Source organism: Peromyscus leucopus, chromosome 20 (genome assembly GCF_004664715.2).
Source record: "Peromyscus leucopus breed LL Stock chromosome 20, UCI_PerLeu_2.1, whole genome shotgun sequence".
NCBI lineage: Eukaryota > Metazoa > Chordata > Mammalia > Rodentia > Cricetidae > Peromyscus > Peromyscus leucopus.
This window is the reverse complement of record NC_051080.1, coordinates 65078231-65105178: the sequence shown is the minus strand read 5'-3', so window position 1 is coordinate 65105178 and position 26948 is coordinate 65078231. Positions and strand designations below refer to the sequence as shown.

Genomic DNA, 26948 nt, shown 5'->3' with positions numbered 1-26948 from the left:
GACAGCCTGCAGCAGAAGTCGGTTCTCTCCTCCCACCGAGTGGGTGTCTCAGGAACTGAACTCTGGTCATCAGCTTAGCACCTTCACCCAGCGGACCATCTTGCTGAGCCTCCATAGTTTCCAAGGCTTCCTCTGCTTGGTGTTTCACACTGCCACTGATAGGTGTATGTTCTTCCATGTTGCTGACATGTTAATGTTACTTTGCATATCTCCTCTGTAGTTTACTAAGTGTGTTGTGCTCTATAATTGTCCCCCGGGAGCTCTACTTAGGAATTGAGAAAGGTTTTAATTAATGACCTAGGCATTACTGATGGCATTTATTGTACTTTCTAGACTCCATTCTCACTCACTTTCCTCCAATTCTAAGTAAAACTTTATGCTGATAAGTCTGTAACTTCCAAAAGTTCATACCAGGAACAGCAAAGCCAACCGAAATGCCTGGCTTTAATAGAAGAAATTGCCAAATAAAGCATTAACAACAAGTGCTCTAACTGACTTGTAAGAAATCACATTTTAAATTATCTTTATATTGCTGGAAGATTTTTTTTTTTTTTTTTTTTTTTTTTTTTAGTTCACTGGAAATGCTGAGGGAAGGATCAGATCATTCAGGCAGCTGTATAACACAGCTGAGAACATGTTCTCCCTGGACAGTGGTGACGACTTGAGCTGTAAGGGAGTGTTACTGTTAGTTATTGCTTTGTATTACATACATAGAGCTAAAGCAGGAGACAAAGATCTCAGCCCTTCCTGCCTGTGTCGCTCATGTGGATAATGTAACAGTTGCCATTTTTGTCTTTGAATGTACTTTTATTTTGTACACACACACACACACACACACACACACACAGGTACTCACTGAGGTCAGGAGAGGGCATCAGATCCCGGAGCGGGAGTTACAGGTGATCTAGAGGACTCCACGTGGGCGCTGGGAACTGAACTCAGGCCCTCGGCAGAAGCAGCAAGCACTCTTAACTGCTGAGCCACCCTTCCGGACCAGTAAGTGACATTTTAAAAGCAACGTTCTCACCACTGTATAGAGCTTCTTAAAACTTACCTCTTAAGGATGAATCATTTCTCCTCTAAAAGAAAAGTATCCTGTAGCAGAGAAATGCAATGGGATTTTCAGTATATTTTAAATACTCTGTTGAAATCTTGTATTTTAAATGAGTGTTCTCGGACCTTTCCTCCTCCTGTGTAAGAATGTGGCTCCCTTTACTGTGTCCTTCGGAGAGAGTCTGCAGAGAGGGTGAAGTAGAGACACCCCACCCCCACCCCTGGAGCTGCAGAGAAACCTTGGGCAGCTAACTCCTTGCTTTGTGTCACCGGGAAGGATGACAGGTTGTGATTACCAAGTCTGGTTGGAAAGAAGAGCATTGATTGTATGTGCTACCACATTAAAAAACTGTGACTCAAAACCCTTACCTATATTTCTGGCTTTGTTTAGAAAGTCTATCAATGCTATTGTAGCTTTTAAGATCTTTATACTAAAATTATATGTGTATATCCCTAGGTGCATTCATTTGATGGTACAAAGGAAGCAGCTGCTGCTTTGATTGACTTGGACCTTTACATAGGATTTAATGGTTGGTACGTTCTTAGGCTGTTTTCTATTTTCCCTGATTTTTATTATATGAGAAGATTTACTAACGTTTGTATGCTCTGCAGTGATCCTTGTCCGAGAATTTTAGCAACTACTTATGTAAGACATGATGTAGTAGGTTGTTATCACGGGCCAGTGTTCAAAAGTTACATGCTGTTGTGCTGCATTCTGATACTGGAAACAATTGTGTTGAGGTCAGCACTGACTGTCTTTAGCAATCCAGTCTGTTCTCAGGTTGTCTCTTGCTTTTCATAGGTATACATAGTTCACAGCATTTTATGTAAGGCTCACATGTTGGCCGTGGGAAAGAGTATTCTATGACAGTCATCTGTGTACTTCTGTAGGCCACACAAGTCAGGCAACAGGTGTACAGTTACCCCAAGTGTGAGAACCTGTCCTCTGGCTCATGCCCGTGACCTTTCCTCTGTAACTCCACACTGAACCTCAGACACCCTCACAAGGCAGCCAGCACAGCAAGGTCCTGGCCTTGTTTTCTGCCAGATCTGTCTGCCAGTGTTTTCTACAGGTTGTCCTTAGGAAGCCAGTGAAGTTACAGACTAGAGTGTGACTTGCTCTCCCTCTTCAGTGTTGCCCTGATAGTGGCCACTGGTGACATTAGGTATAAATTCTAAGGGAAACAGAATGGTGGTCTTGCTTATTCCTATGGAGCAGAGCTCAGGATGACTCTTTCCTACGAAATGGTTACATTTATAAATTGATAGTCAAACGTACATATAGTGATGAAGTCAAGCGCACTAAAAGACCAGAAGCAGCGGTTACTGCTCCTCCCCTAGCAGCCTCCACCCCAGTCAGTTTACAAGCACTTGGCTCTCTGGCGCTGGCCATCGATGTCATGTTACCTACTCCAGCTCTGGTGCCTCCTTTGTCTGTGTCCTTAAGATACACACCACCCTGACCCCCGCTTCCGCTGTTCCCTGTCTTCCTTCCAGTGTTATTTCAGGACCTGGGTCATGTGGTTGTCATTGTTTCTATAGTCACTGCTCCCATGTGGTGGACTTGCTCACTTGTCTTTTCATGTGACACTTCTGCTTTTGAGTAACTGGCCTCATATTTTTATTTCCTTGATTGTAAAACTTGAAGCCCAGCCAGGCATAACGGCACAGGCCTGTAATCTCAACTCCCAGGAAGCTGAAGCAGGAGGATAGTGAGTTGGAGGCTGGCCTGAGCTACACAGTGAGTCACTGTTTCACAAAACAAGATAAGCTGAGGCTTTCTGGCACTTTCTGTAGCTCCATGCAAATGTCTTACTTGGTTTTCTCCATGAGAAAGCCTATTTAGATAGTTGGTTAGTTCCAGGCCCTTCTATTTATCCGGACTCCTGTCTCTTCTGATAGAACCCCGAGTCTTCACTTCTCCAGCTCTCATGTGTTCTGGGGTAGGTTTTGTTTTGTTCTGAGGTGAACTCTCATGTAGACCAGGCTGGCTGTGAACTGTGTGGCTCCTCCTGCCTCAGCCTCGGAGTGCTGAGATACAGGTGTGAACTACCATGGTGTCATCTCGTTGGTGTGGTGAACACATTCTCTGCTTCCTGAGAAAATGTTCATGGGAAGTGGATATATTGATAACGTGAGCTTGGCTAGTTAACGGAAGGAAGGGGACCCACTTTTGAGTCTCTGAGAGGCTCCAGTGCTGGTGACAGGTGACTGCTAGCAGAGCCCCAGTCCTTTCCTGTGTAGGGTTTGGTTGGTGTGGGGTTCACGTCTTGATTTTTGCCACACAGCCTGCTACTCCTGTACTGGCCCCCCCCTTTTAAATCACTTTTGGGAATATCCTTTCTTTCTTTTTTGGGGACATCTCAGAATTGGTAACTGGTATCATCTTTTCTATAATTTCCATTCCTACTTTAACACCTTCCAAAATTTGCTTTATTTTCAACTTTTTAAAGTGAAATATACTTCAGCTTTCATTTCTAGCTCTAACGTCCTAACAGATGGAGTGCCTTCTGTCTGAAGACACTATAGTTGGAAGTCATTTTCTCACTGGTCTGCTGCTTTTATCTCAGTTCTGGTCCCTAATGTTGTTGGGGACTTTCTTCAAATGCCAGGCAATCTTTTGCTGTTTGGGAAGGAAAGAAAAAAAAAAGCTGGACATAGTGGCACATGCCTACCTAGAAGCTGAAGTAAGAATTTATAAAAGGCTAGCCTCAGTTAGAAGGCAAGTTTGAGGCCAGCCTGGGCTATATGAAATCTTGTCACAAACAACTCTTTGGAAGCTCTATGTGAGTCAGTCAATCAACTGCCAGGCTCAGATGAGAGCTGGACTTTTCCACAGTGGATTCCCAGGTGTCCTTTTGTAGAGACCCTTTTCTGGGTTGATTTTCTCTAGAATGCTGTCCTATGATCTTTGCTAGAAAAGTAGGCAAGGGACTTATAAATGTGCAGGCCAGCATTCTAGAGCAGAGTAAGATAAAAGAAGGGACTGTCAGTTCAATCTGCACCTTCAATCCCATGTTCCTGCCCTGCTGTGCTGGCTGTCCCCAAGTCCTTCCAACCGCATCCCTGAGTCCCAGGTAATCCATGTACCTTATCATTTTTCTGCCCAGACTTTGCAGATCATTTCAGTTCCCATTCCAGGCCTAGCTCAGCATTCTAGGTACCTAGTTCTGGGGTACTGCTTGGGTGAATTGGTTTGCGAGTCTCTTTCTCTGGGCCTTTAACATTTAAGTCACTTAGCACTTAAAGGCTGTTGTTTCTCCTTTTGTGTTTTGCTTTACTACGAAGAGTTGGGGTAACAGGTGTCCACTAGTTTAACCAAAAAAATGTGGGTGAGGTGCAGTAGTTGCCAGGATCAAGAAGGTAGGGATGAATATACAATACTTGTAGACAGTAAACCAGTTTGTAAGAGAGACGTCATTCCCATAGAAGGTACTTGATTAGAAGGTGAGCTTGATTAGAACCTGGACTTTGGATCGTGGTGATGTGTTAGTGTGGGTGTATCAATTCTAACAAATATAACCACTGTGGCAGAATTTTTAGTGTGTGCTTTTACATGAGGGGAATGAGGGAGGTGTGTGTGTGTGTGTGTGTGTGTGTGTGTGTGTGTGTGTGTGTGTGAGATTTCTGCTTTCTATTCAGCTTAGCTATGAACCTAAAAATGTTCTGAAATGTCTTCCCAGTGAATTTGTGATTATATATTTTTTAAATACAAGGACAGTACTTCTCATCACATTGAATACTGAATCATTCCAAAACTTGCTGGCAAGTTAAAGGCATGTCCATTCCCACTTACAGGTCTTGGGTGAGCTGGGTCTGGCTGACAGGTTTTCTTTCTGGGCACCTAGTTGAAAGGGTAACTGTCAGCAATGCTGCTGAGACACTATTCTAACCACCAGAAGTGCATTGCTTACAGCCATGCTACCCCATTATTCCAAAGCAAGTCTTGAGGCCAAAGGCACATTCATGGAGTGGAGTTTGGCCACTTGCAGTGAGGGTGCAAATATGTAAGTCTTATTATAGGACAGCAAAGACTTGGAAGCAGCAAGTCTGTTTCAGCGGCTGAAAATCAGTTTAAAAGGCAAAGCTAAGAGCCTCATGACCATTCTAAGTTACACAAATACTTCTTAACCTAAATTTTACTTAGGCTAATATATAAAGTTTATTAAAAGTTCAACTGGTAAGTATGAAAAAGGATATCCCCTAAAGACACGAATAATCAGTATGCTACCTCAAACCTTCACATTGAAGAAGTATCTGGGGGCTGGACAGGTGGCTCGGTGGTTAAGGTCACCTGCTGCCTTCCAAGGGACCCAAGTTTGGTTTTCAGCACCCACACTGAGTGGCTTGCAAGGAATCTGCTGGCTCTGGGGTACCCATACCCAAGACATTCACACAGTGTGCATGCATGCCTATATACACAGAAGTAAAAATAGTATTTTGTAAATGTTACAAAAGGACAAAAGTAGAGGTAGATTTGAAGTTGACCACAGTCTGGGCTCTGTGCAGGATAAGAATGTATACTTTCTAAAGCATAATGAGAACAAAATTCTTTGTGGTTTTTTAACTCTTAAAATAAGTGTCTTATATTAAGAAATTACTCACCAAATATCATTTTAAAATATTGTTTTCAAGCTCACTGAAAACAGAAGCTAACTTGGAAGTTCTGAAGTCAATACCTAGTGAAAAACTAATGATTGAAACAGGTAAGTAGATGTTTCCAGAAATTCAAGTTTCATATTAAACTCTAATATGTCTCCCAACCGCTCCCCCACCCCCAAAAAAATTAGAGGACATTTGACTTCTAGTTGCAATCTCAATATGTGGCTTTTTTTTTGTTTTTAGATTTTTGGAGGTTGTTATTAATGGACAAGTAGTTACATGGATTTTTTTATTTTCAGTTTGACTAAACCTCAAAACTTAAAAAAGTGACAGAATCTAATAACCAGTCTGTACTTAAGAATATTTAATGAGCCCTCTAAGCAGTTTATGTCAGGGTTTGGAGCGACTCCTCTACCTCTGTTAGAGTAGATTAATTCTATAGCCCTTTCAAAACAAACTGCAGCAAATGAGATCAAATGCTTCAGTGTGAGGATTTTAGAATGTCCTCTCTTAAAACAAGTTTAAAGGCTGGGGCTCTGACCTAACCTGGGAACTCAGGGATTGCTGTTTGTTCAAGTCTGTAGACTGAGCCACTCTAGGGAAATTAATCTTATGTCCTTAGACAGTCACGAAAACGATTTTATTCAAAGTACAATGCCTGTATAGTGTGCAAGCCATTCGAAAAGCAGTAAGAGGGAAATGGCTCAGGGACAGAACGTTTGCCTGGCATCCTGATCCTGGGAGACAGACAGGATTCTCAGCCATGCTTTTACATGCAGTAGAAGCAGCACAGAGCAGTCTTCAATGTTGAAGCCTTTCAGTGGTACTTCTTGTACCTTTAGGTCTTTTTTCCCCCAAAACATGTCACACACTAGCCACATTAGTAAGGAAATGAAATAGATAAAAACCAGTCTTTTTTCCAAGGTGCAGCTTGGAACTTTATATTATGCTTTCCTTTGAACTCTTTTCTGTTACATTAATTTTGCCATTTTGGAAGTTAGAAAATGGCTCATAATTTTAGGTTATATTCTAGTGTAATGTTCATAAAAAAGATTTAGAAATCTAAATTCCTTACACCTTCTTTCTTCTTCCCCCAACTCTAGATGCACCTTGGTGTGGAGTTAAAAGTACACATGCTGGATCAAAACACATAAAAACTTCATTTCCTACCAAAAAGAAATGGGAAAACGGGTACTGTTTAAAAGATAGAAACGAGCCCTGCCATATCATGTAAGTTGTTTTTCCTGGTCTTCACAGCTGTCAGAGGTGACCACTGACGGCCACTTAGTGAATGGAGGGGCAGAATGAACGTCCTCTGGCATTCCAGTCAGGTTCAGGTTAGTTCAAACAAGTGAGTTGTGCACTGCGGTTAGTGATACGCCATCTATTGGCACCTGACCCAAGGTCAAGTTTAAGTTCAGGTCGAAGACCATTTGAACAGTGGTTTGGAAATATGTGCATCTGAATAGCTGTGTCATCTCCTAGGTTCACGTCCTTTCATCCAGATGACTGGACTGCCTTGGTGAGAATCTGTGGCTTTGGTCGTTTGTCACTTTGTAGGAAAAGGAAAAGACGTTAAAGCTTGCCACAGAATCAGTCCAGTGCACATTCCCTGCTACTGTTTATAACCTGTTGGCTGACCTTTAGTTAATGGTTGTCTGCAAGTTAAATATGGACAACAGCAACAACTCCAGGGAGGTAACACAGTTCTTTAAGCCGCACAGTGAAATACGTGACAGGATGTTCTTTCCTCAACGTCCCCTGGGGAAAAGAAAAAGCAATCCAGAATAGGCTATATGTAGAGAGCTGTGAAGAAGAATCAATCTCCTGGCAAACAAGGTTGGTCCTATCATTTTATGGGCACCTATTCAGAGAAAGTCTAGATTATATTGGTTTAATGTGGTTTGCCACTGTAGGCTTGCCCTGACATTTACAAAGATTAGTTATCAGGGTTTCTGTTAAGACTGTAATGTCTTGAAAATATGCCTTAAACAAGTTTGTAATAAAGAGTGTAAGCCAGATCTAAAACTCAGCAGGCAGAAAAGCCAATTAAAGTGTCCTTTTACACATGCATACGGATCTTTTGTTTTAACACACTGGTTCTGGCAGTACTGAACTGATGCTTAAACCCCCAGGTGAGGGCTCTTTGTACTCTGCTTGTAAAATACCACTTGCATTTTGTTGTTTTGTTTTGGCCTGGGGTGGTGGTGGTGGAGGAGTTTTCAGATTCAATTAGAAGACATTATTTCTCATAATTCGACAATCTAAGGGACACTAGAGATCCCAAGACAATAAAGAAGCTGTTATTTTGCCACAACCACTTGGCAAATACACATACACTTGGAGGATGTAGTGCCAACTTAGTTTTCTGTACTTAATGCTCTGTAAAATCATAGCTGCTGGTGGTAGCTGTAAATTTGCAAGGCAAAATGTCAAGTTTTTAATACAGACTTAAGAACTGAAAGCTTGTGTATTAGCCTGTCCTGTAGTTAGCTAAGTGGCAGACCTTGGGGAAATCAGCATTTGTTAGCTGAAAGGGTCAACATTTCCGATAGAGGTGCCTCTGCTGCTTATAATCTTCCACTCCACTGAGTTTCCTGTTTTAACTGTTTGCATGCAGGTCTTCCTTTCCTTTAGGCTATCCATTTCTTGAGACATATTTTGGAGCTCCTGCTGTGTCAGGAATTGTGTGGTTACTGAGGCTACCTAGAAGAATCAGTAGTTCTTATGATCATACACCCACTGGATGAGTAGGTCACTGTGGCATGAGTTTTGGATAAGGGAGCGAACAAACAAACACAATTCAAGATAGTAAGCTGCTTCGGAGGCGTCAGTTGATGACTGGGCCTTGGAGTTAACATGTCTGCCCTGAGAGGTCCCAGGAGTGTGCTTTCCTAATGAGCAATTTTAGCAGTTTATGAAGCACGACTGGGAGTCAGGTCGGACAGACAAACATGTTGAGCAGAGGTAGACTGTAGAAGAGCCTGGCAGTTTAGTGTGGCAGAAAGTAGGATGAGGTGAGTGGAAGAAGAGAAATCTAGGACAGCGAAGTGAGACCAGGCCCTTGGGGCTTTTGTCTGGCAGCAGTGTAGACTCCATCATGACCCAAAGAGACTAGAAGCAGGAGAGTGGAGGTTTTTATTTGAGTCCGAATCTCGTGCAGCCTGGGCAGTTTGGGAAGCTGCTATCCAGCAGAGGGTGACCTTGAATCCCTAGTCCCCCTGCTTCAATCTCCCAACTACTGGGGTTAATCTTGAACCACCATGTCAACATCCTTTTTTTTCTTCAAGAGTTAACTGCTTGTCATTGTGGGGAATACTGAAAGGTGAAGAGTAGGTACTGCAAGACTTCAATGCCTGTGCCTAGTGTAAGGGAGTCACACACAGCAGGGGCTGGAGAGATGCTCAGAGATTAGGGGCACAAGAGAGCCTGAGTTGTGTCCCAGCACCACATATTGGGCAGCTCACAACCACCTGTAACTCCAGCTCCAGGGAAATCTGATTCCTCAGGTCCCTGCACCTATGTACACACACACACACACACACACACACACACACACAAGTAATTGAAAAAAATTGTCACAATAAGCAAAAGCAGTTAAATCCCCCAAAATGCTATATTTAAAAACAAATAACTGCAGCTTTATGCCCCTGAAGCTACAGAGAAATATACTGGATACAAAGGGCCTGGCCAGGTTGCCAGATGTTATTAGCGGCTCGCTAAACAAAACGCTTCACTAAGCACCAGTGATTGTCACAAATTTCAGAATAGTAAGACGACTGCTGCACGGGTCTTAGCAGAGCAGCTGTGCCTGGGCCACCGCAGTCAGCAGCAGCACCAAGTCTGCAAGCTGGCGGCTGCAGACAACTGCACTCTAGAATTTCAGTATTGACGGAGTTCCTCTGTTCGGTATCTGTGTCAAGCTGGCTTTTGTCATACTGGAGCAATTTCTACAGTTCCAGCTCATCTTAAAGCCCTGTCCTATTTATTTGGGGTGGTGTTCAGTTAGGATACTCATCAAGGGAACAAAAAGCTCATGACAAGGAACATTTCAATGTTTAATTTGGACTACAACTTTCTAATCCGTGTTTAAAAACTACCTACAGATAATAGTGCTAGGAAACCACTACTGTTGGTCATCATTCTGTGCAAAGAAACAAAGAGGCCTCTGCCCCCCCCACCCCCACCCCCGCCACAGCTTCTGAACTTGCCATTTTGTATTTACTGTGCACACAACCATCCCTTGCTGTCTGTTAAAGACAGTTCAGCAAGCGGTACCTTTCAAGTTTTTGGCCCGGCTCTCCCCAATACCATCATTATATGTGTGTCAATATAAATACAACTAAACCCAAAGCAGAAAGGTACTTGACCTGTACGATGTGCAGCATACAGTTCCTTTTTAAGATGCTCATTAGCCAGGAACAGATGTGCTATGACCTGCAGTTTTAAAGGACTCTCACTCCTGGGCAGTTCCGTTAGTCCTGCACTTGTATGACCCTGGTTTTCAGTTTTCTTTATTTGCAAGGTAGCTCCAGAGCTTTCTGATTGCCAGTAATTGGTCATGTTTTCTTACTGATATTACTGACAATAATAACTTTTAATAACTCTTAAACTTCCTTAGGAAGGGTACAAGATTTCTTCTTACACGGGAAAAGGTGATTATATATCTTTAAAACAATATATTCTTAGAAAGTTGCTCCTCTTGTTCTCTTTCAGTCAAATATTGGAGATAATGGCAGCAGTCCGAGAAGAAGATCCGCTGGAATTAGCCAACACGCTATATAACAACACTATTAAAGTATTTTTTTCCTGATACTTATTTGTATGTGTTTTCTTTTGATGATGTGGAATTTCATAGTAAACCTGAAGATTCCTTCCTTAAGGAAATCTTTGCCGTCATTCTCTAAAACGCTAACACTATAACTTACACCCTTCACTTTGACCCAGAAAGTTGGATCAACACTGTTTAGGCTGTTAATGTCTTAGTTAACAACAACAACCTTTTTTATTGTGTAATTTCATCAAAAGTCTGAAAGGACAGTGATGTTTTCCCTAAAACTTACCCAGCACATCCTGGTTTATATCAAAGTTAAGTTGATAACAAGCCTATTTCTCAATTCTTGGTCTCTGACCCATGACTTTTGAACCCAGCTCTAAGCTGCAGCTCAGATTTAAAGTTTCTCAGTTGCTTCTAGCAGGTTATTGTTCCTTGGTTTAAAAAAAAAAAAAATTAATAGCCTCTCTACTCCAAACTATTTTATCTGTAATTTTATACTTTTCATTTTCCCACTCATTTTAAGGAAAAACTAGGGTCCAGCATTAGATTACTCTAATTTCATGGAGGAATCTTTGGCACAGCTGACGCACCGTATGATCATTATCTCTATTAAGAAGTTATTTGTTCAAATTTTGTCATAAAAACGTGAAAACATTTTATTCTATGTACAATAATGTACACAAATTTAAATAGGTCACCAAAGAGACCAGAAGTAATTAAAGAGGTATATTTACAGTCGCACATCACAGTAAACGGAACATCATTCACAGTTTCCACAGCGATACTGCTTTTGTGCTTGGTTACGCACTGACATGAAGCATAGCACTCCATTCTGGATGAACTGAATTTTAAACAAATACCTCAGTGATTAGGAAATGCTACTTTAATCAGTGTCATCATTGAATTCTGCCGCCGCCGCCGCGCCTGTATGCGGGGTCCCTCCGTTCCTTTCTCGCTGACCATCACCGTCCTCGCAGTCCGTACTGTCGTCCTCGTGCAACTCCCGGTCAGATCCAGCAGCGTCTTCTCGGAAAGCTGCCTCTGGATTCTGATTCTCATTGGGTGCAATAAATCCATTGTTGTTAGAGATATTTGAATTATCCTTGATATCATCTTCGATGTACACTTTTTGATGGCACATTGGACAAGTATCTTGAATGTACAGCCATTTCCGAAGGCAGAGCGCATGGAAATAATGATTACACGGTGTAATACGAGCAGATGTTGTAAACTCATGATAGCAGATTGCACATACATCATCTATTTCTTGCAAGTGGCTCCCTTTTATTTCAGGAAGTGAATTGATTTTCTTAACAGCAGTTCTACGATTCATGAATGTCTTCCAGCCATTTTTTACTTGTAAGTAGATGTTAAAATATGCATGTAGGCACATCATACAAGCCCGGATTTTACTTCCTGACTCAAACATCATGGTATAGGCCCCATTCCCAAACATTACTACTCCAAATATAAATTCGATAATATTGCCTGTCGAGCGGACAAAGTAGACATAATCATCAAGCTTTTCCCAGAGGACATTATAGTAGCCATCAATCATGAACAGCGTATAAACGGTGAGAGAAACTATCACTTTCAAGCAGAGTTCCACACAGAAGGCTGTGACTGCAAACAACCATGTGTTGAGTGCATAGTGATGCCAGAGAACATAACTGAGTAAAACAGGAAGAATAAACAGGCAAGCAGAGACGAACAGCACAGGGAAGTGTCTATGGAATGAGGACACGTGGGAGGCACTGAGAGACATGAGTACGGGGTCTGTCATTCCGTGGATGAAATGGAGGACTGCAGTTAATAGAAGGCACATGTTTCTACTTAAGCGAACAAGTCTCTCTTCGGGTCGCAGCCCACTTAAACCAGTCTGAAGAGCCAAAATGAAAAATAAAACAGGGGCTACAAAGCCAAGCCGCCTGTCATCTTCTTCAGTTGATCCAATAAAGGCCAATATTCCCAGGCCCAAATAATGGGCTATTGAAGAGATTACAGCACTCATGCCCAGTACAGTGAGTGTAGAATCGCATCCACTAATTATCAGATTGCAAATGAGGTCCCAGAAATCATCCCAAGAAATAAAGAAGGACTCAGTTTCATTTGCCATCTTTAAAATGTACATTAACACTGTTGCCTGAGCTGTAATTCTTGTTAGCCAGAAGACCCGAAGTATATCTGGGAAACGAATCCTCTTCCATGTGTCCTCCATCAATAACTGTAATCCATAAATTCGGTACATATGCCTCACTAACAGGTAAACGTACCGTGTGGAATAATAAAACCACTTAAGTTTCACTGCCAAGACGAGCACTGTATTTAATATGAGGATCAAAGAAGAGGTGAAAACTAAAGTCTCTCTGATGTGCAATGGTAGCTCTGTGATTAAGCCGATTACAGGAACCAAGATATTCAAAATAATTAACTGTGAATAGATGGACTGAATCTGGAGTAGGGTGACATAGCCAATTCCAAAGGTTAGCTGCAGGACGATGAGTGCCATCCACAGCGAGGGCCCTTTCCGAGGAAGCAGCTCGATTCCAAAAGCTGTCGTGTTGTAGGCACCATAGAAGTCAATGTGCAAAGCAGCGTAGTAATTCACCAACACTGAAGTTGCAGCTAATAGGAAGGCTGAGCTGTACATGTAAAACTTGAAAAGTGATCGCTGTGACAAGATCAGAACAATACTGGACACAATTATACCTACAGAAAAAAAGAAAATATTGTTCAAAAGAAAGATTCTTAAGCATATTCTCATACTAGCAATTAGAACTTTCTTCCTAATTATTATGGTATTTTCATAGTTGTTAAACCTCAAGGCAACTTAAGAGTTCTAAAGGCCAGACCAACTAAACATGTCATTTTAAAAAACCTGGCCCCGAGCCGGGCGGTGGTGGCACATGCCTTTAATCCCAGCACTCGGGAGGCAGAGCCAGGCGGATCTCTGTGAGTTCGAGGCCAGCCTGGGCTACCAAGTGAGTCCCAGGAAAGGCGCAAAGCTACACAGAGAAACCCTGTCTTGAAAAAACAAACAAACAAACAACAACAAAAAAAAACCTGGCCCCATATTTTCTGGTTTCTAAAGTAATTCTGTTTGTCATGGTATATATCCCAGCATGAGATTACTAAATTACCTTTAAGACAAATTTGTAATAATATACATGTTTTGGTAAGTTTTAAAACTCAAAAGGACACTGCATATAAAATTTCAAAATGATTAAAAAGTTTAATGTACTCCACAAAAATAAGACCGTTAAGAATGACAGGGGTTGGGGATTTAGCTCAGTGGTAGAGCACTTGCCTAGCAAGTGCAAGGCCCTGGGTTCGGTCCTCAGTTCTGGAAAAAAAAAAAAAAAAAAAAGAATGACTAGAATGAAAGGCTTGTTCCTACCTGGCTTCAGAATCCTTTCCTAAAATGTTCTTCAGGCAATCAGGTGAAGTTCTCTACTTCTATCCAGTACCTCCTTTTCTTCCAACTGAACTAGAAGGCTCTTGTTTCTTAGACATACGTATTCTCTAAGAGTCCAAACTCAGGTCCCAACTACTTTCCTTCACATTTTGGAAATGCCTCCAAGTTTCCCTTTCCTACAAATTACTGAATCACTTCTTCAGATATCACAAGTAACCCTCAGAAACACCAAACCACATTTTAAAGGATGGCTCTAAACGTCACTCCCACTCTTCCATGTGTAACTACTTGAAATGGTCTGATGATCCATATCAAGTGCCACCAATGTACTCTGCCTAAACAGATGTATTTTTAAGTGAAATCACCATGACTACATGACTGTACTAGGTTTAAAGTACAGGAATGAAATAAAACTGCTCACCTAGTTCTCCTAAACTCGAACTGCAAACCTCATCTGCCTTTTCTAGAACCTAATTTCAAGAAAGATACCATTATTCTTCTGATGATGCTCTGGGCTCCACACCCTCAAACTTTGCTTCCCAACACACACTACTGTGCCAAATGCTCCTTCCTCAACCATAATTACATCTGTGGTATATTCCTTAGAATGATAGCCCCACACTTCTTCACCCTTGACTTTTCAAATCCTACCTATCCTAGAGATTATACTGCTCATTCGGCATCCGCACAGAACTTTTTGTGTATATACTACCAGATAATGAAATCTGTAATTATCCAAGAAGGTATCACCTTATTACATAGTTATATCCCTGCCTTATAAATAAATGGATCCCACAATGCTTTATACAAAAGAAAGACTTATTTATTGGGGCAATGTTTCAGTACCATATGTATTATGCTCTTAGAGAGAGCCTGACTGAAAACTGAAATCTAGGAAAGGGGAGAGACATAGCTAAGAAGCCATAAACACTGAGTAGCTTTCCTTTCAGTGTGCCACCAAGAAGAAGGCTGTATCTCGCAGCCTATGCACATATATATGTAGGGCTGGGACAATGGTTAGTTCCTTTAAGGGATTACCTGTGCCTAAACATCAGGTCCTTTGTGAAAAAGAACACGCACGCACGCACGCACGCACGCACGCACGCACGCACGCACCTGAAAATATGTAAATCTGAGTAAGTTCTGCCTGCTCCCCCAAAAGATTGGATTGTCTAGAGCATTAGCAGTTCTCCCCTAGAATGGAAGATGGCACTACTTCAGCCTGCAAGATCTTCTAAGTTGAGTCAACATCAAAATAACTTAAGTTCTATTTTGTGCCACTTAGAGAAAGTAAAACAAGTACTAAAATGTTTTGTGTCAACCTGCTATTCAGAGTAGTGTATCAGCCCCCACCACTAACTAGTCATGACCTTAGTTAAACTTTTAGTCTTTTTTTAAAACCTAGTAACTTTTTCTCTGAATCTTATTTATACACACAAATAGAGGACTGGCTTGGCTATTAGGAATGCTTGTACAGAAACAAGTGCCAATGGCAGAAGAGGGTAAGTATTATAATGACATTTCAACCTCCAAGTCTGGATATGGCCTGACAAGTAACCTGATCCCTCCTTCCCTCCAAATCAGGGCCTCACTATATACTCAAGGCTGGCCTCCAACCTATACCTGCTTCAGCCTCCTAGATGCCGGGATTGCATCTGCCACCACCCCTAGGCTTGATACGTCTCTTCCCTGTGGAAAATGACACTCTCAGTGTATAATTAACAAACACTCCAAAAGTAGCCCTCAGTTGTTCTCATTCCTCCCCAAAGTCTACAGACAGATCTTTTCTATGGGGAAACCAACTCTCACTTTACAGAAAAAAATACTAACTCCCAAATAATAAGTCTCCAAAGTAAATGTTTCAGTTGGTGATCTTTGGGGAGCACTGTTAAGGTTTTTTACATTCCTTCAGACATGAGGTCCCTTCTTAGTCTAAGGAAGCCCAGGGGGTGTTTTCATTAGGGCTCATAAGGGACCCCACTTCCTTTGAAAACATCACCCTGGGATGCAGAAAGAGAACTGAATTAAACCACAACTTGGGAATTTCAGTCCTAGACTCTGTAATTAGAGTGTTTAAGGTTAGCAAGGTAGAAAAGTCCAATCAGGAGCTTTGAATTAATATTTGAACTGAATTCACCAAAGAGTTCAGGACTTTTTCAATTAGATTTCTAAAACCAAGAAATAAAAAAGAGAGGAGGGGTAACTCCATGCATTTCACACAGGACAACATGAACTCTTTGTTTTTGAGACAGGGACTTGCTGCGTGTGTCCCAAACTAGCCATCAACTTGTGCCTTCCCACCTGGGTCTCCAAAGGGCTAAGATTAAGGGAGGGCCTCACCAGAGTGCAAGCCCTTTACAGTGTCTTCATTCCTAACCTCTTCTGCAAACTTCTGACTCACAGTTAGAAGGAAGTAAAGTAACGTTTACACCTGGGCAGATCCCGGAGTACCTTTAAAGCATTCGAAAGCAGGCTATAGAATGTGAAATACAGCAAGGCAGCACACTAACAAATACATTTCTCCCTTATTTCAAAAGCAATGAATGTCCAGGAAAAAGCAAAGCATTGCAAAATGATATCAACCTATTAGCATACTTGACAAGTAAATTATACCAAAGAGAACATTTTCTAAGCTTGGCATTGTGGCACCTACCTTTAATCCAAGCCCTGAGGAACTGAGACAGGAGGACCATGCTGAGCTGCATGAGACCCTATCTTAAAACAACAAAATTCTATCAAACTTTCATCTTAGGTAAAACAAAACAAGAATGGTATCCTAGGTTGTTTTATTCATAAAATTAAAGTTTTAACAAGTATGATTGTATTAACATATGTGAACATGGATTTTAAAAAGTCAAACCCTGAAGAGGTGGTGGTTTTGGTTTTGGAGACAGGGTCTCTCCCCAGAGCCCTAGCTGTCCTTGAACTCAGAGATCTGCCTGCCTCTGCTTCCATGGTGGCATGTGCCACCATACCCTGCTCTGAAGAGTTGTTCCCCATCTATAATATGAACTATCTGTCTGGTCTTCATCCAGATTCCAAACTTACAACTTCTAAAAGCTGTGGAAGGCACAGTGATAAGACTGTCGTGAACTGGAATGCCATGGAGGACAGTTTGGAGCTTCTGGATCGCCTCGGGACTGAGACCAACTGTTACAGGGTTTGGTCTCATTCCTAGGCCTACTTCTGAGGATGGAGAGGGACAGAACTGAGTAGCTAAGTTAGAGGCTGATGTAATAACATGCCTACACAACGAAGCATTGAAAACCCCAGCAGGACTGACTTCTGAGCTCCAGACAGCTCTGGAACCTGCAGCTCCTGAGGTTGGAAACCTGATGGGACACAGACTCCGTACAGTCCCCTCCCCTCATCACCTCACTGTACCCCATACATCTACCTCTTCCACATGTGTCCTTTGTACTGAATGGACAAATATGGCATTTCCTCAGATTCTGTCTGCTGTTCTAGTAATTAAGGGAACACAAAGGGTAGGTCAGGGAAACCCTGAAGGGCAGACCGCACGTTAGAGGCACAGGCCACACAACCTCAACACTGGCATCTGAAGTGAGGGGCGGTCTTGTGTGACTCAACTCTCATCCTGGAAAATGGGATATCAGTGTTGAACTAATTTACAGGACAAGCAGTGCTACCCACCGAAGAATTTGCCATGGAACTGGCTGTTGGTGGGGGAAACCCACACACACACACACACACACATTCTGTTGACCAGAGGAGAAACATTCTGGACTGAATGTGGAAGAAGAAAGAAAAACGCCTTTTTCCTATCATCACATCATACTGTCTAACTGACACCAAAGAAGTGGAACAACTTTATTTCTCATACACCCTGACAAGTATAAACACACACGCACACAGAGATGCAGACGGACAGTGCCTTTTGAGGTTTTACATTTGTAACATTGAATCTATTTAATATTTTATAATTTCTTTTCTATTATTTCTGAGAACATTTCCTCTAGAAATGGCTTTTTTTGAGGCAAGGTTTCTCTGTGTAGTCCTAGCCTGGCTGTACAGGAACTCACTCTACAAAGTGATCAGGCTGGCCTTGAACTTAAAAAGATCTGCCTGCCTCCGCTTCCCAAATGCTGGGATTGAAGCTGTGTGCCATCACCACCTGTCCCCCACATTATTTTTAATTGACACACATTAGTACTTATGATAAGGGTTCCTATGAACAATGCGTAATCAGGGTAATTATCCCCTCAAATGATAAACTTTTTCCTGACCACTGATTAATTTCTTTCATTCCTATTGACTATTCAGGGTTTTTTTTTTTTTTTTTTTTTTTTTTTTTTTTTTTTTTTTTTGTGAATGTCCCTTTACCTTTTGTCCATTTATTAGGGTTTGGACAAGTGTCCTCCCAAAAGGCTATGCTGAATCAGACTTAGTCCCTGGCAGTGGTGAGAGTTTAGACTGGATCATCAGAGTTCTAATTCCAACAATGGGTTAATCCAAGGATGAATTCAAAGCTGAATGGACTAGGTGGGGCCTAGCTAGCTGGAGGCAGCAGGTCCCTTGCAGGGGCGGTGGGGATAGTGGGATTTTGAAAGGGATGCTTTTAAAGGTATAAGTCATCTTGGCTCCTTCCTGTTTCTCTGTGCTTCCTGTCTGCCATGAGATAAGCACTTTCTCTGCTGTGGCCTTTGGTCATGATGCTCTGCTTCACCACAGGCCCCAAATCAATGAACCAAGCATCCGTGGACTACTCTCTGAACCCTGGAGTTCAAATAACCCTTTCCTCCTTCCTACAGGTCCATCTTTGGTATGTTGTCACAACAAAATGACTAACACAATATGGTGCTGGCAGTTTTCCCTATTTATGTGCAATTAAAATATTCTCAACATAAATTATTTGTTGATCATAAATAATGTCCAGGTTTACATCCAGCCTTATATTTTAGATGCTCTTTTATTATAAGAGGTTTTTAACTTTAAAAATTCAATGTATAATCTTTTACTTTCTACAAATTAATTCTTCATACAAATAAGAGAAAGGGAATGAGCAATTTTTCCATATTAAGTAAATTATCACTAAATACTTCAGAGTTATTTCCATGGACCTGCATTCAATTCTCCCTCCAAAACCCATCAAGTTTCTATTATACTGGTGTCTGTTTCTAAGCTAAGTATTTTATATTCCTAGTCTATTTGTCCATTTCTCAACCAGGATTAGATTCCTCCCTCCTTAGGGGCATTTGGCAGAATCTAGGGACAAATTTGGTTGTAACAACTGAGGTCAAGGGTGTTACTGATATCTAGTAGGTAGGAGACACAGAAGGCTAAAAACTGTACGTTTAGAGAATAGTGCCCTATCCCCATATTTATGTGTCCAAAATGTCAACAGAGCTACTGCTGAGAAATCTCAGTCTAGTCCTCAGCCAGACACAATCACTCCTGCTTCATTTTGCTTTCCCATATCACAGGTTTCTTTCTATTGAATCAATGATCTCAGTCAGTATCAAAGAAAATTCTCACTCTTTTACAATGAACAGATTCCCAACTAATACACACTTAGAGTAAGTCTGAAGACTGCCATTTTGTTACTTTCAATAATGCTGTAACTAACAAACATCCTTGCTCATAGTGCAGTATAACTAAAATCTAAGTCTTTAGAACTGCAATTGTGAGTCAAAAGGTATATAGTAAATATCACTGGGAGGCTGGAGTATAGCGCAGATGGCAGGAATACTTGCCTACCTCGCACACTTGACAGCCTGGGTTCAATCACTAGCATCTTGTAAAACCAGCTCCAGTGTGGTACATGCTTGTAATCTCATCAGTGGAGGTGGAGGCAAGAGAATCAAAAGCTCAAGGTCTTCTTCAATCTGGGGCCAGCCTAGGCTACATGAGACCCTGCCTCTCTCAATCAGTATCAACTGATAATGCCAAATGCTTTACACAGAGGTGATGGCTTACCAAATTATATAAATTTACCCATTTCAAATAGGTAAGCACCTCTGCCAAATAATTTTAAATCATACTTTCAATTCTTTACTAATCTAACAGATAAACTGTATTTCCATCATTATAAGTAAAGCTTATACATATATTTTTACATATATATGTATGTATATATAAATGATGAGTGCCCTGTATGTATACCTGCATGTGAGAGAGGGCATCAGATCCTATTACAGATGGTTGTGAGCCACCTTGCAGATGCTGGGAATTGAACTCAGGACCTCTGGAAAAGCAGCCAGTGCTCTTAACCTCTGAGCTATCTCTCCAGTCCCTAGAAACTATTTCTTTATTTTCCAGGCCACCCGAAATTTATCTATTGTAAAGTGCCCACTTTATTATGGAACAGATGCTTTTTTTTTAAGGGCTTACTCTACATGATATAAACATTTTCTTCTGTTTGTCATTTTTAAAAAATTTGCAATAAAGTCATTTTTCATTTCCAAACACGCAGACTTACTACTGTTCCTTGTAATTTCTGGGTTTTCTTTTATGCTTAGAAAACCCTTTGCCACTTCAATGAATTACCACCATGTGAGTAATACTATTAAAACGAGCTCCTACGCTCGCATCTTCTCTATTGTGTTTAAATTTGCTAATTCAGCATTATGTTGCTGTGGGATGAGTTCCAGGTAATATTTTTAATCCTTCCTAAGAAATAGTTTTATGTTCCAAAATGTACATACTGCTATGGTTTTCTTTATATCTCTAAACTGAAAGGCTTTACTTTCTGACCTTTTGATCTCAAATTGGTTGGATACCAAATGAAAATGCAGTTGCTGAACCAAGAGGGAGTCAAGCTGCAGACACTGGCACATAAAGTTAGTAATGTTTGAAAAGGGTGTGTTGGGCAATACTGAGCAGTACAGCTGATAATAATGGGAAGTTCCAGCTAGTCTCCACGCAGACCTTTAATACACAACATGTCATTACTTTCATTTAAGGCCATTTATTTTCAATCACAAAAACTCATTTTTTTTCATTTTTTAAAATTTATTTATTTTGGTTTTTTGAGACAGGGTTTCTCTGTGTATCCCTTGGTTGTCCTGGAACTCACTCTGTAGCCCAGGCTGGCCTCAAACTCACAGAGATCCCCCTGCCTCTGCTCCTGAGTGCTGGGATTAAAGGTAATCACCACCACCCAACACATTTTTCATTCTTACAAACAAAATATTAGCACAAATATTCTGCTACAATTTAGGGAATAGTTGGATGATAAATTTAGAAGCTGATTTTTAATTGCTCATAAAATCTGACTCAATATTCTGGAATAAAATTTTTCTGATAAATATTTGGTGATTTCAAAAGGATGAAATATCTGTAAAAATTACAGTCTTAATTGAAGCATTAAACTTTTTTTGAAAGTGATCATACGAACAGCGAACACATGAAGAGCCCAATGATGTTTCAAAGGGTTATTACCCTAACTCCGTGTTATTGTCCTAAACTCTGTGATAGATACTGTGGATAGAAGTTCCGAAAAGAAGCTGTGCCTTCTGAGAGGCTGAGTGATGAGACCTTCAATGGCCGTGGAGAGGTTGGAATGTTGCAGGTCTAGAACCTAATTACGATTTATCTTAGACTATGTTTAGCCCTTAGTCACTCCTTGCCCAAGTCAGAGTGAGACTTAGTGAGCATCCAGTGACTAACAGATAAAAACTATCAGAAATACATTAACTTAAGCCTTCATTCCCAACAACCACAGGCTTGGCGTGCCCTCACATAGTACCCTGGGTCCATAGCAGACAGAGGAGTCTCGGCTTTGCATTGACCCAACTACTTACTGTTTCCACTAATGTGTTTTAAAGTGATTCATGACACTCTGCTTTGTTATAAAAACTTGAGCAAACTGTTACCATGGAATTTGGGGTAACCTCAATCAGTGTTCCTGGGCCACAGTCACTGGTATTTGGTTCCAGACTAAGCTATCTCTTATCCCATTTGAGGTGAAAGTTGTGTTATTGTGTTGACAATACCATCACTGTCCATCTCTACAAAGGTAAAGATAACAAAGCCAAAGCATAGAACAGTCACCAGCGGTTCTTATTTAAATTCCCAAATACGAAACTTCAGTGAAGGAAAAAATACACACACACACACACATATATGAGGGGTGGGGGGCTGGGGGACAGCTGCTTTCTTAACAGGCTTCCTACAAACGACTTAACTACGGAAAACTACTTCCCTTGGACCTAGCTAGTGGTGGGTACTCAACAGGGCTGTGCATTTAATCACCAGGTCCCCAAAGAGTTGCCAGAACCTGAAGTTATTATGCCCTGAAGACCTCCAAGACAGTGGCTAGACTATCTCTGAAATGAATATGCAGCCTCTTCTCACATACAGCGCTCATTTTACCAGAGACCGGCGGCAGGAACTTCTACAGAGAAGAGCAGGCTGGCTGAACTTGTGTACCCAGCAGATCACTCCCAAGTCCTAGGCTCCCAGAACATCACTTCCATTTTTTTCTTCCTACTGTTAAGATGAGCACGGACAGTTAACATACTGCCCTGCACTGTATTTCAGCACTGAGGAAGACGGTAATCCTCCCCGCTGCCAGAGGAGCTTCAGAGGCTTTGGCAAGCACTTACCAGCTGCGCACCAAATCTCACACTTCACTTCTCCAACCCCATTCCCTCGCTTGTGAAGTGACAACAACACTACCCACCTTTGAGGGGTGCCTGGCAGATTAGAGACTACCTGTGAAAATGCTCTGCAAAAGTAAACTACTTAAGAACAAAATTCTGCCTTTACTCACACTCCTTTTCTGTGGGAATAGGCAACAGATGCTTGTACGTGGGACAGTCTTGGTGAGGACCTCACTACCGGCCTGCTCCCCGCAACCCACAATACTTCAAAAGCAAGAACCCACTTAACAACTACCTCATCAACAAAATCTGTCAAACGAATCATTAGAAGAAACATCCCTTTATAGTGTTTTTCACCCTGGTAATGCAGCGCACAGGGAAATAGAAAGTGAAAAATAAAATGCTCTTAGTACTCAGTCCATATGAAATGAAGATTTTCCTAAGTCTCTTGCAAATGTCTCATCACCCTGGGGGCAAGTTTTCAAAGTCACATCCAACACCTTATTATTTACTCATAGGAAGATTTTTAGGGTTCGTTTGAAGTATAACCTTCCTCTCGGTGACTTTCGGAAATGGTTTCAAGGTCTGACATTCAAACCTGTCTCGTGGCTTGTATTGCCCATTTCTCCCAAACACTTCGCGATCCTGGGGACGCCAAGACACAGAAGTGACAACATACTCCACCATCGTGAGAAGGGGCACACGGGGGCTCAAGCTCTGGCTCCAGTCCAAGGTCACACACACACAGACGGCGAGACCGGGACAGTTGTTTTTTCCCCAGGGCTGTCGCATAGGACGCGCTCGGTAAGCCAGCAGTCAGTCATTCCCCAAGAGAAACAGCCGGCAGGGAGCCGCATGCTCGCACAGCCTCATCCAAGTGCCAACTGAACAGGACACGGACGCGCCAGAACCGCTCCGCTGTCAACGCTGGCACGAGGACCCTGGGTCCCCGCACCCCGCCAAAAGGCCTTGATGGGGAACCATCCAATCGCAGTTCCCCAAGCCGCGTACCCACCAGTGTGCCCTGCCGCGCCCGTCCCGACCGGGGCAGGGGCCCGCCTCGGCCCGCCCCGCGGGGCTAGCCCCGCTGTCCTTCCTTACCAAGGAGCCGGAGGAAGATCTGGAGCCCGATGCAGAACCGGCTTTGGCTGGAATCGTAGTAGGAGTTGAAGATGGCGTCGATGATGTAGAGGCAGGGCACCCGGAGCGCCACTTCGAGCGCCGCCCAGACCTGCTGCTGGGCCATCCGCACCTGCTGCTGCTGCGGCTGCGGCTGCTGCTGCTGCTGCTGCTGCGGGGGCCCCACCGCCGCCATGAGCCGCTGCCACACCGGGGCTGGGCGGGCCGGGCAGGGCGGCGCGGGGGTGGGGGGAGGCCCGGGGCCGCGGCCGGGGCGGGCACCGAGGAGAGTGACTCCGCCCCCCCGGCCCGCCCTCCTGTCCTGGGTCCCGGCCCGCCCCGCCGCCCGCTCGCGTCGTCCCTCGATGGAGCAGGGGGCGGCGGCGGCGGCGGCAACGGCTCCCGGGAGGCCTCCGGGCGTCGGTGTTTCCGGCCGGCTAGGGTCTGGCTCCTCCTCCCTCCAGCGCCTCCCCCGCCAGCGGAGCCACCATCTTGACCCCGCCTGCCTCGGCCGTTGCTGCCGTTGCGAGGGGGCCCCCCGAGGCAGCGCCCGCGGCCCCTCGAGAACCCGGAACCCGGCTGCGTCACAATCCGGCGCGCCGCGTCGGCGTCAGCACGCGCGGCGGCGGCGGCGGCGGCGGCGAGCCTCGTGCGTTGCCATGGTTCCCGCCGGCCTCGGCGGTGCGCGCCCGCCGGGTGGCGCTCGCCTGGCGGGACTGCCGCGCCCTGGCGCCCCGGAGTGGGTCCCTCCCCCCCACTCCCGCTCGGCGTGGGCGTGGACCCCGACGGGGACTCTGGGCTCCTGTGGACCGGTAGTTATTAGATGTTTATGGAGCCCAGCGAGCATCCCAGGAACGTGCTTCCTGCGAAGGCTTGAGAGATGACAAGCCGCCGCCGGAGGACGCCGCCCTGCCGGTCCCCGCCCGGTCCCCGCCAGAGGCCGGGGTCTGGAGAATGGCCAGGGACGTACCTGCGGGAGCACAGGGCCAGCACAGCCAGACCTGGCACTGGCCAAGAAAAGCGCCGCTCCTGTGGTTTGCACACCTCCCTTCCTGTCCATGTGGACAGAACTGAGGACAGTCGTGAGCACGTTTTATTAGTGGCTTAAGAGCCTGACGTAAGAGCAAGAACCCCCGGCCTGTCTGGGTTCTTCGATTTACCTTCGTCCTTGGGGTAAACGCTTCTGGTTAATCCTTTAATCAGAACGCACTGAGACCATTCCTTTCTGGCACTTTCTTGCCTGTCAGTGGAATTGGTATGGCCTGGCTGTCGTTACCCTGTCCTTCTCCAGCAAATGAAGAGTGGAAGGTCAGAAGCTCAACTTGTAGACTCAGCTGTTTTAGTTTAAGGAACATAGAATAGCAAACAAGAGGCGTGGTTGACTTGGGCTCTTAGTGCAAAGTGCATCATTTTACATTAGTTTACAGAGGGGCTCCAGAAGTAGGACCTCCCTCCCCCGTCCCCGCCCCACCCGGGGAGGAGGTCTGTAAGTAAAATGATCAGACTTTAACAGAACTCGTTCGGGTGAAGGTATTTGTAGTAAAGACTGCACCCCCACCCAGGGTCCTTATTTCAGGCTTCTGTTCTTGTCTTTGTTTTCTCACATTCCCTATCTGTGTACTACTTACTGTATACAAGGCACTGTGGCCACGATCTTATCGTCTACCGAAGCCTCTATGTCAGTTATTATGATGGGTATTAGTCTCCCTGTTTTATAGAGGATGAAAATTTTGAAGGCTCGATAAAATAAATTGCAAGATCACAAAGGTACTAAGAGGTGGGCTGTGTAGGTCCCAGACTAGTAAGGATCAGAACCAAACGGGGCGACGCCTTTCATCTCAGCACCCGGGCGGCAGAGGCAGGCGGATCTCTGTGAGTTCGAGGCCAGCCTGGGCTAGAGAGTGAGTTCCGGAACAGGCACCAAAACTCCACAGAGAAGCCCTGTCTCTAAAAATTTAAAAAAAAAAAAAAAAAAAAAAAAACAGAACCAGGGTTTGAACCCAGTGGTACTTAAAGCTCAAAACTTTGGTTTGTCTCTTCTTTTCCCCAACAGCCAATTCTGCAGCCAGATCCTATCACTATTGCCTTTACAGCGTTTTGCCCCGATCTCCTCCTCCTCGTTGCCACCATCACCGTCCTAACTCAAGACCCCTTTGTCGTCGTTCTGGTTCGCCATGATGCTCTCCTACGGTTGCCTCGTGTCTCCTTACTAACGCTGGTTCCATAGTTGGGGAATAACCCCGTGGCTATGACAGCATTCCCAAGGGAAAGCAGACAGAGAAGGACACGACCTTAGGAATGGAACCTCAGGGAGTAAATTAGCTGCTCAGCCCTCTCTCAGCATGCCCTAAGTCTAATTAAAGTCAAAAGAGTGAGGCCAGTATGGAGAAAAGGACCCAGGAACACTAAAGTAAAAATGTGGTAGGAGAGAGGTAGAATTATGTTATGATCATGTAAAAATAGAGAATAAAATATAATCTTGAAGTACAAACTCTAATACACACCGGTCTCGCTGGTTAAGAACAGTGGAGCCTGTCTCCACACTGACACACCAACTGTACATAAAATAACTGTGTTCATTGACGATTCCGAAGGCTTTTAGTGGCTTGCTTTTTCTTTTCTTTTCTTTTCTTTCTTTTTTTTTTTTTTTTTTTTTTTTTTTTTTTTTTGTCAAGGTCTCATTGTATAGCTCAAGCTAGTTGGAACTGGCTATGTAGACCAGGCTGGCCTCACACTCTTTCTATATAAAAATCCACCTGTATCTGCCTCCCAAGTTCTGAAATTTAAGGTACTTTAAAAGTAGGATGTGTAGAACTTACGTTAACTTCTCTCAGGATATCCATCAGTCAAGCCTTGTTAAGCAAAGTGGGAAAAAAAGGTTCTTGGCTATCAAAAGGAAATTGGCTGGAGTTCCCTCGCTTCCTTAGGTGGAGGGAACAATGAGAAATGAGCACTTGAGCTTTCTTCCCCGGGCCCCCACCCCTTCCGGCAAGGTATGACATATTTCCTTTAGATGGAAGATGCTAATGGTGGTAAGAGGAGTGGGAATTGATAGTTAAAATACTGTAACTTCTACATCCTTGAGAATTGCTTTAAAGCGATAGTCTCTAAGCCTGTACTGGCTGGTTTTGTGTGTCAGCTTGACACAAGTGTGAGTCATCAGAGAGGAAGGAGCCCCAGTTGAGGAACAGCCTCCATGAGATCCAGCTGTAAGGCATTTTCTCAATTAGTGACCAATGGGGGAGGGGCCAGCCCATAGTGGGTGGTGCCATTCCTGGGCTGTAGTCCCAGCTTCCTTAAGAAAGGTGGTTGAGCAAGCCAGGGAAAGCAAACCAGTAAGCATCACCCCTCCATGGCCTCTGCATCAGCTCCTGCCTCCAGGATCTTGCCTTGTGTGAGTTCCTGTCCTGACTTCCTT

At 43.5% G+C, this 26948-nt stretch overlaps 2 protein-coding genes and 1 long non-coding RNA gene across 5 annotated transcripts in view; 2 read left to right on the top strand and 1 right to left on the bottom strand.

The window, feature by feature from the left end:
- Tatdn1 (TatD DNase domain containing 1) overlaps positions 1-10470 on the top strand; it is a 33815-nt gene extending 23345 nt beyond the window's left edge. For 2 of the 3 annotated variants that reach the window (XM_028871870.1, XM_028871872.2), the window contains 4 exons: positions 1511-1587; positions 5689-5759; positions 6759-6885; positions 10372-10470. In XM_028871870.1, the coding sequence (XP_028727703.1) occupies positions 1511-1587; positions 5689-5759; positions 6759-6885; positions 10372-10468 (372 nt within the window). In that variant the 3' untranslated portion in view covers positions 10469-10470. The other variant, XM_028871871.2, reaches the window with a different exon arrangement.
- Positions 10471-11062: 592 nt separating this feature from the next.
- Positions 11063-23774, bottom strand: Rnf139 (ring finger protein 139). The gene is made up of 2 exons (XM_028871869.2): positions 23513-23774; positions 11063-13141 (listed from the first exon to the last, which is right to left on the bottom strand). Exons 1-2 carry the CDS (start codon positions 23724-23726, stop codon positions 11316-11318), a joined length of 2040 nt encoding a protein of 679 aa, XP_028727702.1. The 5' UTR covers positions 23727-23774; the 3' UTR covers positions 11063-11315.
- A 438-nt stretch (positions 23775-24212) lies between these two features.
- On the top strand, positions 24213-26027 carry LOC119086331. The gene is made up of 2 exons (XR_005089579.1): positions 24213-24838; positions 25584-26027. It is a non-coding gene; the product is annotated as an uncharacterized LOC119086331 (long non-coding RNA).
- Positions 26028-26948: the final 921 nt, after the last annotated feature.